This window comes from Passer montanus, unplaced genomic scaffold, assembly GCF_014805655.1.
Source record: "Passer montanus isolate IOZ18808 unplaced genomic scaffold, ASM1480565v1 scaffold114, whole genome shotgun sequence".
Classification (NCBI taxonomy): Eukaryota; Metazoa; Chordata; class Aves; order Passeriformes; family Passeridae; genus Passer; species Passer montanus.
In genome coordinates this window covers 862,524-877,844 of record NW_024358058.1, presented here as the reverse complement: position 1 = coordinate 877,844, position 15,321 = coordinate 862,524, and the positions used below count along the sequence as shown (strand labels likewise).

The 15,321-nt window shown below is 61.6% G+C and overlaps 1 protein-coding gene across 16 annotated transcripts in view; it reads right to left on the bottom strand.

The window, feature by feature from the left end:
- Positions 1 to 1,118: 1,118 nt before the first annotated feature.
- Positions 1,119 to 15,321, bottom strand: part of UNC13A (unc-13 homolog A) — a 32,812-nt gene continuing 18,609 nt past the window's right edge. For 3 of the 16 annotated variants that reach the window (XM_039696750.1, XM_039696746.1, XM_039696749.1), the window contains exons 28-45: positions 15,017 to 15,143; positions 14,841 to 14,937; positions 14,558 to 14,701; positions 13,343 to 13,426; positions 13,048 to 13,125; positions 12,682 to 12,770; positions 12,443 to 12,595; positions 12,200 to 12,323; positions 10,772 to 10,777; positions 8,585 to 8,623; positions 7,604 to 7,633; positions 6,512 to 6,568; positions 6,198 to 6,278; positions 5,929 to 6,076; positions 4,802 to 4,858; positions 3,432 to 3,524; positions 3,196 to 3,355; positions 1,119 to 2,912 (exon numbers count right to left, since the gene is read on the bottom strand). In XM_039696750.1, coding sequence (XP_039552684.1) covers positions 2,624 to 2,912; positions 3,196 to 3,355; positions 3,432 to 3,524; positions 4,802 to 4,858; positions 5,929 to 6,076; positions 6,198 to 6,278; positions 6,512 to 6,568; positions 7,604 to 7,633; positions 8,585 to 8,623; positions 10,772 to 10,777; positions 12,200 to 12,323; positions 12,443 to 12,595; positions 12,682 to 12,770; positions 13,048 to 13,125; positions 13,343 to 13,426; positions 14,558 to 14,701; positions 14,841 to 14,937; positions 15,017 to 15,143 — 1,856 coding nt within the window. In that variant the 3' untranslated portion in view covers positions 1,119 to 2,623. The remainder of the gene's footprint in view (positions 2,913 to 3,195; positions 3,356 to 3,431; positions 3,525 to 4,801; positions 4,859 to 5,928; positions 6,077 to 6,197; positions 6,279 to 6,511; positions 6,569 to 7,603; positions 7,634 to 8,584; positions 8,624 to 10,771; positions 10,778 to 12,199; positions 12,324 to 12,442; positions 12,596 to 12,681; positions 12,771 to 13,047; positions 13,126 to 13,342; positions 13,427 to 14,557; positions 14,702 to 14,840; positions 14,938 to 15,016; positions 15,144 to 15,321) is intronic. The other 13 variants (XM_039696762.1, XM_039696760.1, XM_039696761.1 and 10 more) reach the window with 8 other exon arrangements.

Below are 15,321 nucleotides of genomic sequence, written 5' to 3'. Positions count from 1 at the left end.
AAGCCCAAGAACAAGGATGGGGTTGGACTTGAGCTTTAAGGTCCTTTTCAGCCTAAGCCATTCCATGATTCTGGCAAAGCCTGGTGCTGCCCCACAATTCTCAAGGGTGAAGCAGGACTCTGCCAGAGCCCAGGAACAGCCCCAGCTCTCTGTAGGTCATCGGGGCCCTGCATTCATCAAATCCACATCAATCCAATTTACTGGGGAAAGTGTTTTGATGAACTGTGTCAAAAGCCTCACAGAAGTCGGGCAGGTGCCATCAACAGCTCACCCTTTATCTGCTGATGGAGTCACCCCACCAGGGAAGGCCACGAGACCAGCAAGGGATGGCTTTGCCCTCCATGAGGCTGTGCTGGCTGTCCCTGATTACTCCCATGCCTGGGAATTATCAGCACTGTAAAACCTCCCAGGACACATCTATGCCAGCTCTGCAGCTCCTGCCCAGGGCAGGCAGAGGGGCAGGGGCTGAGCTCTGCTCTGGGACAGGGCCAGGAGCCCACGAGGGGCTGGAGCTGTGGCAGGGCTTGGCATGGAGCTCAGGGCAAGGCTCTTGGCCCCGAGGGTGCTGGCACTGCCCAGGCTGCCCAGGGAATGGTCCCGGCCCCAAGGCTGCCAGAGCTCCAGGAGCGTTTGGCCAGCGCTGCCAGGGCTGCTCAGGGTGGGGCTGTTGGGGTGGCTGTGCAGGGACAGGGGCTGCCCTGAGCATCCCTGGGGGTCCCTTCTGACTCAGGATATTTCAGGATTCTGTGTTCCTGAGATTCCATTTAACACCTATCCTTGGTTTTGCAAAGGTGCCCTCAAGGAGCCTGAGTGGCAACAGGGATCATCCCTGGGCTATTGGTCCTTGGAGCTGGTTATCCTTGGAGCTGGTTATCCTTGAAGCTGGATATCCCTGGAGCTGGTTATCCTTGGAGCTGGTTATCCTTGGAGCTGGTTATCCCTGGAGCTGGTTATCCATGGAGCTGGTTATCCCTAGAGCTGGTTATCCATGGAGCTGGTTATCCTTGAGGCTGGATATCCCTGGTTTTCCCTTTAAAGGTGGAAGTGCTGCACTGAGGTGGGAATGCCCCCGATGCCCATCCCCTCCCAACTCCCCACAGGAGCCACAGTGAAGGGTGTGCTTTTTAATGTCAGTTATAATAAAATATTTTTACAGAGCCCAAAAAATTCAAAATAGTGCAAAACATCTCACTGTCATGCATCCATGGGAGCCGCCGCGGGGGGCGGGACAGACACACAGGCATCGGTGACACTGTGCTACAGGAGCAGAATTGGTCAGTTCAATCACATGCCAAACGGGACACTCTGGGGAGGGGCACAGGGCCAGGGCACCACGGTCGGGCTGCAGGGCCAAGCCCCAGCCTGGCCGTGCAGGAGCAGCCGGTAGAAAAGGGTGTAAACATTGAACAGAAACGAGAGAGCAAAGTGAAACCCTCTGGTCCCAGGCAAACCCTCTAGACAAAGAGCATGGGGGCCATTTGGGGTACCCTGTTTTGGGATGGGAGGGGCTGAGAGAGCTCTATTGATTTGTGGGGTCATGAGGCCTCTGTCTGCCCCAGACTCGGGGCAAACTGGCCAGCTGGGGTGGCCACCCCAGCACCACACACCCAGGCCTCCCAGGCACTCGCACGAGACATGCACACCACTTAGCACACAGAAATGGTGCTCACTGGGGAACTGGGGGCACAGAACTGGTGCTTACTGGGGGACTGGAGGGAGGGAGGGCTTCTCTGGGCCGGGGTGGGAAGGGTTTTCTTGCGCCAAGGAGATCCCATGGGCTGCATTGCTCAGGGATGCTGGTCCCCACCGGCCAGAGCAAAGAGGAACAAGTACCTCTGCTCAGGCACCCTCAGCCCTGGCACCTTGTGGGGGGCAGTGGGGTAGCCCACGGTGGCAGCAAGGCAGGGAAGACAGGATATGGGCCGGGGGCTGCTCCCTGCTGCTCCCGACCCTGGTGATGCTGCTGCCAGCCAGGGAGGGGACCCTGTGCAGGGCCCGTGGGGGCTGCACCCGCCCACCCAACAGCCCCAATAGCCCTTCCGGGTACAGGACACAGCCTGTCCAGCTGCCCTGTATGTACAGCTATTTACATATGTACACGTATGTGCTCAGGGCTGGCAGCTGCCCTGCCCTTGGGACACACCGCCACGCTCAGGGATGGGGACAAGGGGCCATCACGCTGTGCCAGCCACTCAGCAACACCCACACATGGCACCAGCCACACACACACCCCGCAGCCCTTTCCTCGTGTCACTCGCTGAGGTGTGGGGCTGGGTGGGACAGTGGAGGTTCAGGGATGAACCACTGGGGCTCCTCCATCTCAGACAGGCTGGGGAAGGGCAGACTGCTCCCCTCAGCCAGGCTCAGCTCCAGCCCCTCCCTGCAGCCCCCCCAACACCAGCACCTTCCTGCGGGGTGTGACGGGGGCCTGGCTGTGCCCGGCACCACTGGCAGCCAGCCATGGTGGCCGGGGAGGGAGGGGAGGGTCTGTCACTGCAGCCACAGCACCCCCTCCCCAGCGCCGGGCAGCGACTCCTCTGTGGCCACTCCTATGGCTTATACACGGCTGGAGGATTCTGTCAGGGGCCGGGCGCGGGGGGCGAGGGCGGGGGGCCACAGGACCCTAACTGCTGCCCTCCTCGGCTGAGCGCGTGTCCGACTTGAGCTTGACGAACTCCTTGGCCACCTCGTCGTTGTTGCGCTGCGAGAGGATGCGGAGCACGGTGAGGCCGGTGTCGTCCATGTGGATGCGGCGGCCCAGGGGCAGCCAGCAGGCGCCGCCGGGGCGCTGCAGGATGTCCCGCAGCTGCAGCACGGCGATGCCCACGGTGCGGTCCTCCCGGGCGAAGCAGTAATCCTTCACACACACCTGCAGCTCGTAGCACTCGGGGCCCGTCTCCGTCCCCAGCGTGCTGAGGGGGGGTAAGGGACGGGCAGTGTTGGCAAAAGGGGTCACACTTCACCCCTAGCCCGGCCACTAACAGCCCCTACGTGGCTGCTGTCCCCACCCCCACCCCTAGGAAAGCCTTTTCCTTTTTACTCCTGCTCCTCTCTCCCTGCTTTTACCAATGAGCAAATACCTAAAACACCTCATTGGGCATGAACAAACTCCCTGGCAGCCCCCTGGAGGTCCCCAGGTGCTGGGGACACTTCCCCCAGCCTGTCCCTACATCCCCAGCCCGTGGTGCCACTCACAACTGGAAGCTCTCGTTGTACTTTGGGGCCCAGCTGTTGTTCTTGGATTTGGTGGCGAATTTCCTCTTCTTGTCACTGAGGTGGGGCCCGATGATGTTGACCTCGATGAAGGGCCGGAAGATGCCCGAGGTCTGCCACTTGAGGTCATTGGCAGCCACCACTGCAAGGAGGGGACAGCTGAGGCTCAGGGAGCACGGTCACCTGCCAGACCCAGCACCCCGGGCAGCAGGACCCACCTTTGACGGTGACTTTGTGCTCGCCACTGCTGGGGTGGGTCAGCAGCTCCACATGGATGGACACCTCCCCCACGGGGTCATCCACGCCAGAGCCTGTGGCAGACAGAGGGACGAGATGAAGTGCCTGTTTTCCCAATGTTCCTGACATGCCCTGCCCAACACTAACCCCACTGAGGAGGCAGGTCACCCACCATGGGTGGGAAGGGGCATTAGGGTGTGTCCCAAAGGGTGGTAGGCACAGCAGTGTGGGAGCAGCAGCTGTGATGGACATGGCAGGACACCCCCAGCAGCACGCTGCCTTTGCCATCCCACCCCTGTGGACCCCCCCTTGCTAAAGCAGGGCTGAGGGGCCTGTCCAGGATGGGGCAGAGGACAGTGGCCCAGCTCCCCATGCTCTGGCCACAGAGGAGTGACAGTGTCATGGTCCCTCCCTAGGCAGGAGGGACACAGCCAGGGCAGCCACAGCCCTACCAGTGTCTCGAGGCTGACCCACCCCCTCGTACCCCTCCATCCCAGGGACCACACCAAGCCCAGGGGTCCCCGAGCCTGGGGACCAACAGGTCAGCCCACCCCACGCCTCCCGAGCTGTGCATGCACCCGTGGGTGAAGGACGGGGTGCAAGGCAGAGGGTCAGGCTCTGTGGGTCTGATGGGGAGACAGAGATCCAGCAGGGCTCAGTGGGCAGCTCTCGGGCTGGGAAGAGCAGTGGAAGGAGGACATGTCCCCACGGGTCAGTGAGGGTGCCAGGCCGGGCCGGGGCTGGCGATGGCACATCCCCCTCCATCCCCCTCCACCCCCCTCCATCCCCCGGGCCCCGCCCCGCATGCTGAGCCGGGATGGAGGCGATGGCGGGTGGGGACGGGGTCTGGGCATGGAAGGCCAAGCGGGGGTGCAGCCCCCGCCCCAGCAGGGTGTGATGGAGGCCAAGCAGGGCCCGCGGGGGGCTCATTCCCTGCGCCCCAGGACAGGCAGACGGAGCGCGCCGGAGCAGGGCTAGTAATGGTCCTTAGGGCAGCAGGATGGGCAGGAGGGGCACAGGAGGTGGCATGGCCTCCCCTAGGGCCACGTGTCCCAGGGGGAGGTCACGGTGGGTGCAGCAGTGCTGGGGACAATGTGGGGTGCCCAGAGCGTGTGGGCAGACACCCCTGTTCCCACAGGGACAGCCCCCAACCTGCTCTGGGGGTGGTCAGTATGGCTGAGCACAGCTCCTTCAAACTCCCCCCAGAGCAGCCCTGGAGTGGCAGTTTGCCCATCCTGGGGGTCCCCAAGGCCGGCGACGCTGGGGGTCCCCAGGCCACCCCAGTGCTGGGACTGTTACTAGCCCAGGCCGGCGGCAGGCAGGTGCAGGGGCGGGCGAGTAGCACACGTACCCTTCTCAGGATAAACCTCTTCACTAAGGGTAAACCTAATCCCTTTCCCACCATGAACTAGTGGGAAGGAGAGAGAAAGAGACAGAGACATGGCACAGAGTACACAAAGAGAGGAGGAAGGAGATGAAGGAGGAAGGAGATGACAACGAAGAGAGGAGGGAGGAGATGCAAAAGAAGGGAGGAGGAAAGAGATGAAGAAGAGAGAAGGAGATGAGAAAGAGAGAAGGAAGGAGATGACGTGCATGGGGAACAGGAACAGTGAGGGAGGGGGGGAAACAAAGAGAAAGAGAGATCAGATCTCGCAGACAGACTGACGGCCAAGCACCCGGACAACACTGCAGCAACACAGGAGTGCCAGGCACCCCCAGCTCCCAGTGTGGGCTCCTGGGGACAGGGTACACCCAGGGGTGCTGGCACCCACCAGACCCAACCCCACGCCCCCGACATGGCTGGCACAGGAGGCACAGACAGGACAGACGTCCCTTGAAGGAGACTCACGGACAGCAAACGCACGTCCCACTCCCCCAGGACGCAGACAAGCCTGGCTGGGGCACCCTGCGGTGGCCCGTGACCACCACCGAGCAGCTCAGGGCCCTCCTCCAGCAGCCAAAGGACAGAATAAAGGGCAGCATTTAGAGCTGAGGGCTGATCCTGCCCTGGAAAGTGCCCAGCATCCTGCACTGCACCCCAGCACAGCAGAGCCCAGATCAGGGGCTTGGGCATCCAGCATGCCCAGGACAGGCCCTGGCACAGCATCCGGACCCTGTCAGTGCTGGGTGCCTGGGGCCATCCAGAGGGGACAAACACTGTGACACCTGGCCAGAGGTGACCTTCCCCCCTCCCACAGGCCCCAATTCCATGCCAGTCCAGCAATGCCCTGGCACTGGGGACCCACTGTTCTTGCTGGTGGGGAACTGGGGAGTGCCAGGCTGCTGCTGCTGGGCACCATGGCCCCTCTTCACCTGCAAAGCACGGGAGGAAAAAGCCCTTTCCTTCCCCACCCTTCCCTTCCCCACCATGAGCCTGGCTGGGACCCCCAGCCCCCTGGGACAGAGCCAAGGTGGGTCCTGGCCGCGGGGCAGCCTGGGCAGGAGGGGGCACAGCAGGGCCAGGGCGGCGTGTCCTACCCTGCGACGACTGGGTCTGCACAAAGGTTTTGATGAGGAGATCTGTGGCCTGGGTGTACAGGGACAGGGCGTAGCGCAGCGACTGCAGGTCAGGGCTCTTCTCCAGGAACGTTTTCTTCAGCCCCACGCCGCCAGCGTGGAAGTATTGCTGCAGGGGGAAAGGCCTCAGGAGGCTCAGCAGGTCTGAGAGGGTCCCCCTAGTGCTCCCTGTGCCTGGGCCTCAGGGTCAGAGCCCTGGGGGCACCCCAAATGCCCCAGAGTGCCCTCACCTTGATGGTGTCCAGTGCCAGCTCCACCACAGCACACTGCTTCGGGGTCAGGCTCTTGGCTTCCTCACGCACCATGTGGTCCTGGGGGACACAGATCCTGCTCTCAGCACAGCACCAGGACCTGCTGCCCCCAGCCCAGCCCAGCCAGCAAGGGGGCAGTGGTGGGGTCCTGGCAGCAGTGGCACTGGCACTCACCCTGGAACAGAGAGCAACCCAGCCCCCCAGCCCTCACCTTCAGCTCGGTGACCCCCAGCCCAGCCCCCCAGCCCTCACCTTCAGCTCGGTGACCCCCAGCCCAGCCCCCCAGCCCTCACCTTCAGCTTGGAAAGCTGCCCCAGCTCCTTGGCCGCGTTGAAAATCATCTGTGTGCCCTGCAGAGAGCAAAGAAACAGGGACAGCCCCGGTGAGCAGCCAGGCTGGGGTGGCATGGCCAGGCTGGGCACGTCATGCCAGAAGCTTGCTGCAGTTCCAGGGGCTCCTCCAGGCTCCAGGGGACAGCAGCCAGGAAGGTGACACAGGTACCAGGCTGGCAGCCCCAAGCTCTCAGCACAGCTGGGAGGCTGCAGGCTTGGGGACCCCAGGGCAGGACACCACCCTGGCATCATCCTTGGCTCTGCTCAGCACAAGCAGCTCGGCCCAAGAGTCCCATGCTGCTTCCTGTGCTCCAAGCACCTGCTCCTGCACCCAGCAGGGCCTGGCACAGCAGGGCACTGACCACTCGGACGTCGGACACGGTGGGAGCAGAGAGCGAGGGACAGCGGGCACGGGAGGACGTGGCTGTACCCCACAGCCACACAGAGCCCTGCCCAGCCCCAGCAGCCCCAGGGGCGTTCCCAGCCCCTTCCTCCAGGTGGGAGACCCGGGCTGCCTCTGCCTGACCCCACCACGGCAGGGTCCTGGGGCCCATGGGCACAGCAGCCCCCTGCACGGGCAGATCCTGCTCACGGCCCTGGGCTGGCACCTCTGACTGGGCTGAGCACAAACTCTCCTCCTCAGCTCCTCCAGTGCAAGTGCAACTGGATAAACTGGGGCCGAGACTCCACTACCTTCCCTCTCCCAGCACCAGCAGTTCCAGCCCCTCCCAACACAGGAACCTCAGCATCTCTCCCATTAACCAGCAGGGGTCTGGCCCCTCTGTGCCCACATTTGGTATGCCCCCATTAACCCTTTGTGCCCACCCCTCTGCCCACCCAGTTCTGTCCCATTAATTCCACCCTCACTGTTCCCATCTCCCCCAGTCAGTGGACAGGCTGGGAGCTGGGGACACTGCTGTCCCCAAAACAGAGCATGACAGGACACTGTACTGAGCTGGAAGTCCCCAACCCAGAGCACAAGGGACGAGGGACAGCAGGGAGGGAAGGGGAGAGAGCAGTGCCAAGTGGGGAGCAGAAGAGCCATGTCCTTACTTCAGTGTGACTGGGCAGCTTCACCCTGCTCTGGAAGAGAACAGCAAGGGACAGTTACTGGTGGCCCCAGCAGCATTCAGCCGCGGCTCCAGGCCCCCCACATCCCCTGGCCATGAGGGCTCTGGCCCTGTACTCTCTTCTGGCTCTGCCCAGCTCTCTGCTGGTGCTGCTGGTTGGGCACCAGCTCACAGCTGCAAAGGCTCAGCCCCGTGCCCACGGGTGAAGCTGAGATGAGTGTGCCAGGTGTCTCCTGAGGACGGGCAGGTTTGCTCCCCACCCCATTTGGGGCTGGGAGAGCAGAGGGAATCAGCTCACCCAGCACACTCAGCAAACTGGGCAGGAGCCAGTGTCCCCCAGGAGAGGAGGGGGAGCCGCAGGCATTGCCCAGATGGATGCTGGCATGGCTCTTCCCAAGAACCAGGAATTGGGGAGCAGGCTGGGGTCACTGCTGGGCCCCCACCCTGTGCTAGGAGCACCCAGACAGGACAAGAGCCCAGGTGCTGGAGAAAGCCCTTGGAGCAGGGCTGGGGCTCAGCAAGGAAGGGGGAGCAGGCTCAGAGATCCAGGGGATCCCAGCAGCCCCGGGGCCCTCACTGTGCCCAGCAAGGCCCAGGACAGGGGGTCTCCTCTTCCTGAGCCCCCCACAGTGGGATGGGGTTGTGTGGAGGGTCTCCCATGCACAGGGAGCTGGTGCTGAGGGCTGTGGGGTACTGTTCCCCACAGGGATGGGTGACACCCCACATCTGCCCCAAGGGGACTGAACACCACAGACACCCCTCTCCCTACCCCAGGGACACACAGAACTGGGGCTGTCCCCAGCACACAGCACAGCACACCTCACCACAACACCACGCAGGCAACAGCACATCCAGACAGCACGACAGAGGAAGCACGGACAAGCCTGGACCTCCACAGAGGCGGGTGTGAGACCACAAGTGTGGCCCCGGGGCAGTGACACACATGGAGCCCACAGCTATTTACCTTCTCTGTCCCCTTGCCATGTTTTCTCAAGAGCGTGCCCTGTAGAAGCAATGTCAGAGGTTGAGTGTGGGGTGGGGGGACAGCATGGGACAGGACACAGGGGCACAGGTGGCAGAGACATCACGAGCTCCTGAAGGACAGCCAGTGGGGGACTGGTCCCCACCGGGGTACTCAGTGAGGGCCTGGTATCATCAGGGTGCTGGATCCCCACTGGAAAGCAGGATGTTGCACTGCTGGAGAACTTGTCCTCACACTGGGAAACTGCTGGGATGCTGAATCTATGAGGGATGATCCTTGCTGGAATACAGGATCCAGCTGTGTGTGGGCAGCCTCTGGTGCCCCCACACATCCTGCTTCAGCTCTGGCAGGTGCTCCCAGCACTGGGGAGGGAATAGCTGGGGTTTGGCTTTGGCACGCAGAGCTCTGGTTTGTGCACGGCTGGGCCCAGTTCCAGCCCCACACTGGCCAGTTCCAGCCCCACACTGGCCCAGTGTCAGCCCCACACTAGCCCAGTGTCAGCTCCACACTGGCCAGTGCCAGCTCCACACGGTCCAGTGTCACCCCACACTGGCCCAGTTCCAGCCCCACACTGGCCAGTGTCAGCTCCACACTGGCCAGTGCCAGCCCCACACTGGCCAGTGCCAGCTCCACACGGTCCAGTGTCACCCCACACTGGCCCAGTTCCAGCCCCACACTGGCCAGTGTCAGCTCCACACTGGCCAGTGCCAGCTCCACACGGTCCAGTGTCACCCCACACTGGCCCAGTTCCAGCCCCACACTGGCCAGTTCCAGCCCCACACTGGCCCAGTGTCAGCCCCACACTAGCCCAGTGTCAGCCCCACACTGGCCAGTGCCAGCCCCACACTAGCCCAGTGTCACCCCACACTGGCCAGTGACAGCCCCACACTGGCCCAGTATCAGCCCCACACTGGCCAGTGACAGCCCCACACTGGCCAGTGACAGCTCCACACTGGCCAGTGCCAGCCCCACAGTGATCCAGGCAAGAGGAACTGTGTGAAATGAGCCACAGTGCCATGGGGGGGATGAACTTGGCTCCCAGCACAGACTGTTGGAGTCAGGAGAGGGGAACATGGAGTCAGCTGGCTGGGAAGCCTCAGAAGGAACAAGCAGCACAGGTATGGCCACATAGGAGGGGTTCTGGCCCTGCCACAGGGTGATGGGTGAACAAGAGGTGCTTGTACCACGCAGAGCTGACACTGTTCTGTCCCCCAGAGCCTCAGCAAAGCTGGGACATGGGGCTCCCACGAGGTTCCCATGAGGTCCTCATGAGATCTGAGGGGACACTCAGCCCCAGGCTGCCCCCAAGGCTTCCCCAAATGCTGCTGTTGGACACAAAAAGTGTTGGGGGACAGCAGAGGGGTGTTTGTCCCTGCAGGGATTGGCACCAGCACCCAGCAGCTGGCTCCCGCTGCTCTTTCTGCACAGGTGCCCGGGTCACAACAGGGGTGGGGACAGGACTGGGGGGGAATTGCCCTTCCCTTGCCCCCAGGGGCATAAACCCACACCACAGACTGGTCAGAAGAGAACAGAAGGAAACTGCTCAGTCAAAGCCATGCAAGGACCCAGCAGCAATGCCGAGAAGGGAGCCGGCAGTCCAGGTTCCCAGGGCCATATCCCGACCCGGGAAGGAGCCTCACAACTTGTGCCACGAGCACCCGGGCCAGGGACCGCCGCGTCCCCGAGAGACTCCTCCTCCTCCTGGCAGGGAAAACCTCTGCCCCTCACAGCCACACCCCAGGCAGGGCCTCGAGGGGAAACTGAGGCACGAGGGAAAGGACGAGCAGCCCTGATTGCAGGCACACACCGCTCCCGCCCGTGCCTCCCGCGGTATTCCTCCCCTCAGCACGGAGCCCAGGTCTGGCAGCCCCCGATGACATGGCACTGCCATCACCGTCCCCGACCACCCCGTCACTCCCCCTTGTCCCTCCCCATATCCCGGCACTGCCAGTCTGTCCGAGGCCTCCACCCACCACATCCCGGAGGGGCTGGCGTGTGCCGGCCAGGAGCCAGGGCCAGGCAGGGGCGGGGACCAGGAGCTGCACCAGGTCAGGAGCCGAAGGAGGGTGTGGGCAGGGCACGGGCAGCCACACAAGACAAGAACCGGCGAGGCCAGGACCGACACAGAGCGGACAGACAGACAGACAGACAGGGAGCTGCCGTACTTACAATCATCTGCCATTGAGAGGCGAGAGGAGCAATTGGAGAGAACAACCGTGACGTGAGTGTCGGCCCCTGCCTCCTCCATCCTCCCCTGGCTGTCCCCCACCCCCAGCCGGGCCACGGCTGTCCCCCTGCCACAGCACTCAGCGTCACTGCCCTGACACTGCACCGCGGGCCTCCACAGCCCCCGGGGAGCCCCCTCCTCACCTGCCCAGGCCCTCCTGACTGGGGGGGGGCTTTGCCCCAGGGGGGCTCAGTTCCAGGGACCCCAGTCAACACTTGGCTCTGACATGGACCCCCAAACCACCAGCCTGTCCCTGTGGGCTGGCACCCAGGGACACCTGGGCAGCATGTCCCCTGCCCGAGGGACCAGTCCCAGCACAGCAGGGACTCTCTGCCCTCAGGAAAATCACCCAACAGAGCCACGTGTCCATGCCCCCCCTGTGCCTTAGCATAGACCCCACTATCTCCACAGCCTGGCTGGAAAGAGACTGGGATGGGGACTGGGATGGGAACTGGGACTCAGTGGCACCAGCATCCCCCTGAGATTTGGCCAGCCTTGGCCAAGGGTGTGTGAGCTCAGTCAGAAGCAATGTGGGGCTGACCTGAGCCAGGCTCAGGGCTGTGACACACTGACAGTGAGGTGGCACCACTGAGGGCTGACATGTCACCACTGTGCTGTCCCTCACAGACACAGCACAGGAGCTCCACAGTCCCAGAAAGGTGACATGAAGGCTGACAGCTCCAGGAACTCCAAGGAAGAGCCTGAGCCCAGCTTTGGAATGGTGACAAAAGCCACCAAAGAGTGACATGTGTGTGGCTGCTCAAGACCACTCAGTGTCACCCTTTCCTGTGTGACTTTGAAGGAACCACCTCAGGAAGCTTCAGGTGCAGGGTGGGCAGACAAAGAGCAATGTGATATGGAGCCTCAGAGAGGGACCATTCCCTGGGTTTGCTCTGCTTTCCTAAATCCCCCAGGAGCAAGGAACAGCTCAGCCCTGCTGGGGAACATGTCCCCCCATCCTCATGAAACCCCCAGCCCTTCAGCAAGGCGAATAGGCAGTGTCTCCCCACACTCCAGGAGCCCCTGGATTCACCTCCTGGCACAGGGAGCATGCCCACAGCCAGTGTGGATCAGTGTGGCATGGGATGCTGTCCCAGCTCTGAGGGAAGGATGGGTAAGAAAGGGCCCCTCTTCATGCCACAATGGAGGTGGCAGGAAGGTCCTTTGCCAAAGCCAACCAAGAAGGTTCTGGAGCAAGGATGACCTATCTCTCTTCCATCCTTTCCCTGGCCAGGACACAGGTTTGGAAATGTCAGTGAAGTCCCCACCCTCTCACACACCACTGAGGGCACCTGGCCAACCATGTCCCACACTGGCCCCACTCAGCCACCTGTGTCTCAGGGTCCCTGGTCCCTCTGCCCATTGCTCACCGTCTGGTCTGTGAGTGGGGGTAGGACAATGGTCTTCTCCATGGTGTTCATCACCAGCTTCCAGAGCTCCTTCAGCACCCGCTTCAGCACCGTCTTCTCACAGATCTTGGCAAAGAGCGTCAGGCTGCGGGAGGAGACCCCACGTGTCACCCCTCCTGTGTCACCCTGACTCTGCAGGTCCCCCGCACTGCCTGATGAGGCCAGGAGAGGCAGGGTGGGGGTTCCAGCTGCCCCCACACTCACTTGCTGTCCAGCAGGTCCATGATGGGCTGCAGGACGTTGTCGGCGTCCTGCGCGACGCTGCTGCAGGTGCTGGCGGGGACGTTGCCGGTGCCCTTCACCTGGCTCAGGATGTCACCCATCTGCTTCACACACTCCTCGATGTGTGGCTGGAAACTGGGGGCCACAACGTGCAGGCAGCTCAGAATATCCCCCCAGAGCTCTCCTTTGCCCACCGGCCCTGCCCCCTCACCCAGCTGTACCTGGTGGCAAAGACTCGGCTCAGATCATCCAGGACGTTGTTCAGTTTCACCTGCAGTTCCTTGAGGATATCACTGGCTTCTGTATCCAGCTGCAGGAGGAAGGGGTTGTTGAAGCTGACAGGGTTCCTGAACCAGCCCTCAGGGAAGTTTCTGCATCCCAAATGCTTCCCTGGGCAGGGTGAAGCCCTTCCCAGTCCAATACAGTGGGAGAGCAGGGTGCCATGGGGCAGCACAGTGTGACCCCACACAGGAGTGAGGAAGGGGTCTGCTCCCAGCACTGGGGAACTGGGCATGGGGCTACCTCAGGGGGGAAGGGAATGATCCAACCCCACACAGGGCTCCCTCCTGGAACCCCTCCATACTCACATCCTTCCCACCCATGGCTTCAAACATCTTCTCAAGCTGGACACGGAGCTGCTGGATGTTGTTCATCAGGATGCAGGGCTGGAGGGGTGGGATGGAGAGGGGGGTGAGCACCAATAAACATGTCTGGGACAGCTGCTCACAGCCCCAGGACCCTCCCACCTTGCACTGGGGGACATGAGGACAGGGATGGCAGGGAAGCCACCCTGACAGTGTGTCAGGAACTGCCATCAGGAAGGGACTGACCCACCCTGGGGCTGAGGTGACATGTGGGGACAGCAAAAGGGAGATACATCACCACTTTCTCCTTCTCCTTGGAGCAGTAGGAGGCAAAATCCTTGGAGATGATCTCAGCATACTGGAGCAGCACATTGCTGATGGTCTGCAGCCAAACAGGGCACCAAGGAAGACACCCAGACAGCAGCAAGAAAGGGTAAGGACAGAGAGAAGGAAACCATGAGTGAGTCCAACAGCAGTGAAACAACCTCATATCTGGATACATACAGGGAGCCCCAGACCCTCTGGCCTCATGGACCACAGAATCATGGAATCATTAAGGTTGGAAAAGCCCTATAAATTCAACTCCAGCCATCACCTCAGCACCACCACCATGTTCACCACTAAACCATCCTCAAGTGCCAGATCCACATGTTTTTTAAGCACTTTCAGGGATGGTGACTTCACCGCTGCCCTGGGCAGCCTGTGCCAGGGCTGGACAAACCTTTCAGTGAATAAATTTTACCAACATCCAACCAAATCTCCCCTGGCACAACTTAAGGCCATTTCCTCTCATCCTGTCCCTGTTCCCTGGGAGCAGAGCTCAACTTCCCCCCCACCTGCCCCCTCCTGTCAGTTCTGCAGAGCCAGAAGAGTCCCCCTGAACCTCTTTTTCTCCAGACCTCCCCAGCTCCCTCAGCTGCTCCTGGTGCTCCAGACCTTTCCCCAGTTCTGTTCCCTTCTCTGGACACGCTCCTGCCCTTCAATATCCTTCTTGTAATGAGGGACCCCAAACTGACCCCAGGATTTGAGGTGAGACCTCAGCAGTGCCCAGCACAGGGGGGCAGTCACTGCCCTGGTTCTAGTGGCCACACCATTGCTAGTACAGACTAGGTGCCATTGGCCTCCTTGCCCACTTGGGCACAGCTGGCTCATGTTCATGCACCAGGAGCCACATGGGCACAGCCACTGGAAGCCAGATCCAGCACAACTGGTCTCCATGGGCTGCTCCAGCACAGCTGTGAAGGCAACAGCCACCAAGCCTTCATTTAACTCCCTCCTATATTGCAGCAAGCCAGTTTTAATTAATCTATATTAATTAAGCAAATAACTCATCTCTTATAATGAATTAATTAATATCCTGTGCTAGCAGAGCTTGGAGTGTCCCAGGGTGTGTTGGTAGCATATTGGCTGCCCACAGCTGGGTGGAGGGGGCACTGGGAGCCCAGGAGCCCCAGCCAGGGCTGGCACTGGGGTCCCAGGAGTGGTGCTGACCCCTGCCCTGGCAGGTGCTCACCTTGGCAAACCGCCGCATGTAGTGCCCCACAATCTGGGGGTCGGGGCACTCCAGCTTCTTGATGATCTCAAAGCTCTGGTTGAGCTGGGAGAAGACATCCACCACGGAGCAGGAGAAGAGCGCGTGCTCTGAGGTCTGCTGGAACTGTAGGGGTGAGATGAGGTGTCAGCAGGATGTGTGGGGGGGATTTTGGCCCCAGTCAGGACATACTGGGACACCACAGTCAGGGCATCAAGGGACAAGCCCCTCTCCTCCGAGACTGCGCCCCCAGTCCTGTTCATACCCCATCCTTCTTGTCCCGCTCCAGCGCTCCGTGCAGGAAATCCCGTGACACCTCTTCGTTCTCATCCAGCCACTGGATGACAAAGGGCTCGAACCAGCTGGAAGAGAGACCCACGGTGGTGAGGCCAGCAGCCCTGGTGGTGGCAGTCCCCTGCCCGGCCCCAGGGCTGCACTCACGCGGGGTACTCGGGCACACGGCTCTTGAAGGAGGGCAGCTCGGTCACGTACTCGTTGTACAGCCACTTCACCTTGAAGTGCAGGTTCATGTAGTCTGCACTCTTGCACAGGCGGTGCTTCTCGTGCTCTGCACGGGGAAAGGGCCTGGGGCTCACTCTGAGTCCCACATCTGGGGCGGCTCCCCAGGGGCAGCTCCAGGGAAAAAAGATGGAAGTGCTTCTGGAGGGGGTGTTGATGAGGAGATGAAATGGGTTTGCCCAGGGAACAGGGGAGGTGTGAGCTGAGGACAGCTCCTGCCTGGTTCA